At 62.3% G+C, this 2,321-nt stretch overlaps 1 protein-coding gene across 1 annotated transcript; it reads right to left on the reverse strand.

Moving 5' to 3' along the window:
* Positions 1 to 15: 15 nt before the first annotated feature.
* Positions 16 to 1,773, reverse strand: LOC120859867 (succinate dehydrogenase flavoprotein subunit-like; the record flags this gene model as incomplete). Its single annotated transcript, XM_040235796.1, has 1 exon — positions 16 to 1,773. A coding segment is annotated over exon 1 (1,758 nt), but the record flags the coding sequence as incomplete, so codon positions are not given.
* Positions 1,774 to 2,321: the final 548 nt, after the last annotated feature.

Consider the following 2,321-nt stretch of genomic DNA (forward strand, 5'->3'; position numbering starts at 1 on the left):
TTAATAAGTCCGAACCTTGGGTTCAAATGCCGGAACGGTCTTCGGCGCGAAGTTGACAGCACGCTTGGCCACGCGCTTCTCGCCTGGGAAGTACAGGGAGTGGCACAGCCAGTTCTGGTCATCGCGCTCCTCGAAGTCTTCACGAGCGTGGGCGCCACGGGACTCTTTACGAGCCTCGGCGGCGACCGCGGTCGCTTCGGCGACTTCGAGCAGGTTTTGCAGTTCCAGCGCTTCGATACGCGCAGTGTTGAACGCCTGGCTCTTGTCGGAGATCTTCACCTTGGCGATACGCTCGCGCAGGTCGGCCAGTTGTTGGATGCCCTTCTGCATGTATTCGCCGGTACGGAATACACCGAAGTAGTTCTGCATGCACTGTTGCAGCTCGCGCTTGAGCGGCGCGACCTCTTCACCAGTGCTGCGCTCGTTGACGCCAGCCAGGCGGGCCAGCGACTGCTCGATGTCGGTTTCGCTGGCGCCACGCACCTCGACACCTTCCTTGAGCGCCTTTTCCAGGTGCAGACCGGCAGCGCGGCCGAATACCACCAGGTCCAGCAGCGAGTTGCCGCCCAGACGGTTGGCACCGTGCACCGATACGCAGGCGACTTCACCCACGGCGAACAGACCTTCGATGATCTTGTCGTTGCCATTGGCGTCCTGGGTGATGGCCTGACCATGAATGTTGGTGGCAACGCCGCCCATCATGTAGTGGCAAGTCGGGATGACCGGAACCGGCGCTACCACAGGGTCAACGTGGGCGAAGGTCTTGGACAGTTCGCAGATGCCCGGCAGGCGGCTGTGCAGCACTTCCTCGCCGAGGTGATCGAGCTTGAGCAGTACGTGGTCCTTGTTCGGGCCACAGCCGTTGCCGGCGATCACTTCCTTGACCATGGAGCGGGCGACCACGTCGCGGCCGGCCAGGTCCTTGGCGTTCGGAGCGTAACGCTCCATGAAGCGCTCGCCATGGGCGTTGATCAGGTAACCACCCTCGCCACGGCAGCCTTCGGTAACCAGCACACCGGCGCCGGCGATACCGGTCGGGTGGAACTGCCACATTTCGATGTCCTGCACCGGCACGCCGGCACGCAGGGCCATACCCACTCCGTCACCGGTGTTGATCAGGGCGTTGGTGGTGGAAGCGTAGATACGGCCGGCACCGCCAGTGGCCAGAACCACGGCCTTGGAGCGGATGTAAACGGTTTCGCCAGTCTCGATGCAGATGGCGATGATGCCGACGATGGCGCCGTCCTGGTTCTTCACCAGATCAACGGCGTACCACTCGTTGAGGAACGAGGTGCCGGCCTTCAGGTTGGCCTGGTACAGGGTGTGCAGCAGCGCGTGACCGGTACGGTCGGCAGCGGCGCAGGTACGGGCAGCCTGGGTCGGATTGTCCGGCCCCTTGGACTGGCCGCCGAACGGGCGCTGATAGATGCGACCCTGCTCGGTACGAGAGAACGGCAGGCCCATGTGCTCGAGTTCGAACACGGCCTCCGGGCCGACGGAGCACATGTATTCGATCGCGTCCTGGTCACCGATGTAGTCGGAGCCCTTGACGGTGTCGTACATGTGCCAGCGCCAATCGTCGTTCGGGTCGGCCGAAGCGATGGCACAGGTGATGCCGCCCTGAGCGGAAACGGTATGCGAACGGGTCGGGAATACCTTGGTGACCACGGCAGTCTTGTGACCGCCCTGAGCCAGTTGCAGCGCAGCACGCATGCCGGCGCCGCCGCCACCTACGATGATGGCGTCATAGGAAAGAGTACGGATGCTAGCCATGGATCAGAAACCCCACAAAATCTGCACGCCCCAGACGAACATCGCGAACATGGCGATGCCGCACACGGCCTGGAACAGGAAACGCACAACGGTCGCCGACTTGCCCAGCGCCATCGGCGTCAGGTAGTCAGTGGAGATGGTCCACATGCCGACCCAGGCGTGCACGCTCAGTGCTACCAGAGCCAACAGGCTGAAGATGCGCATTGCGGTATGCGAGAACAGACCATGCCACTCGGCGTAGCCCATACCCGGATTGCAGATCACATAGCCCAGCAGAAACAGCGTATAAGCCGCGAGAACGACCGCAGAAACGCGTTGTGCCATCCAGTCATAGAGGCCCGAACGCGAGAAATTCGTGACATTGGTTACCATATCCACACCCCCAGCAGCACGATCACGACCGCCGCGACGGCGATGACGATTTTCGAGCCCAGCTTGCCGCCTTCCAGCGTCTCGCCGATACCCATGTCCATGATCAAGTGGCGCACGCCGGCCACCAGGTGATACAGCAGAGCGGACAGAAGACCCCAGATCACGAACTTGGCCAG

The sequence above is a fragment of the Oryx dammah genome, unplaced genomic scaffold (genome assembly GCF_014754425.2).
Source record: "Oryx dammah isolate SB20612 unplaced genomic scaffold, SCBI_Odam_1.1 HiC_scaffold_3801, whole genome shotgun sequence".
Classification (NCBI taxonomy): Eukaryota; Metazoa; Chordata; class Mammalia; order Artiodactyla; family Bovidae; genus Oryx; species Oryx dammah.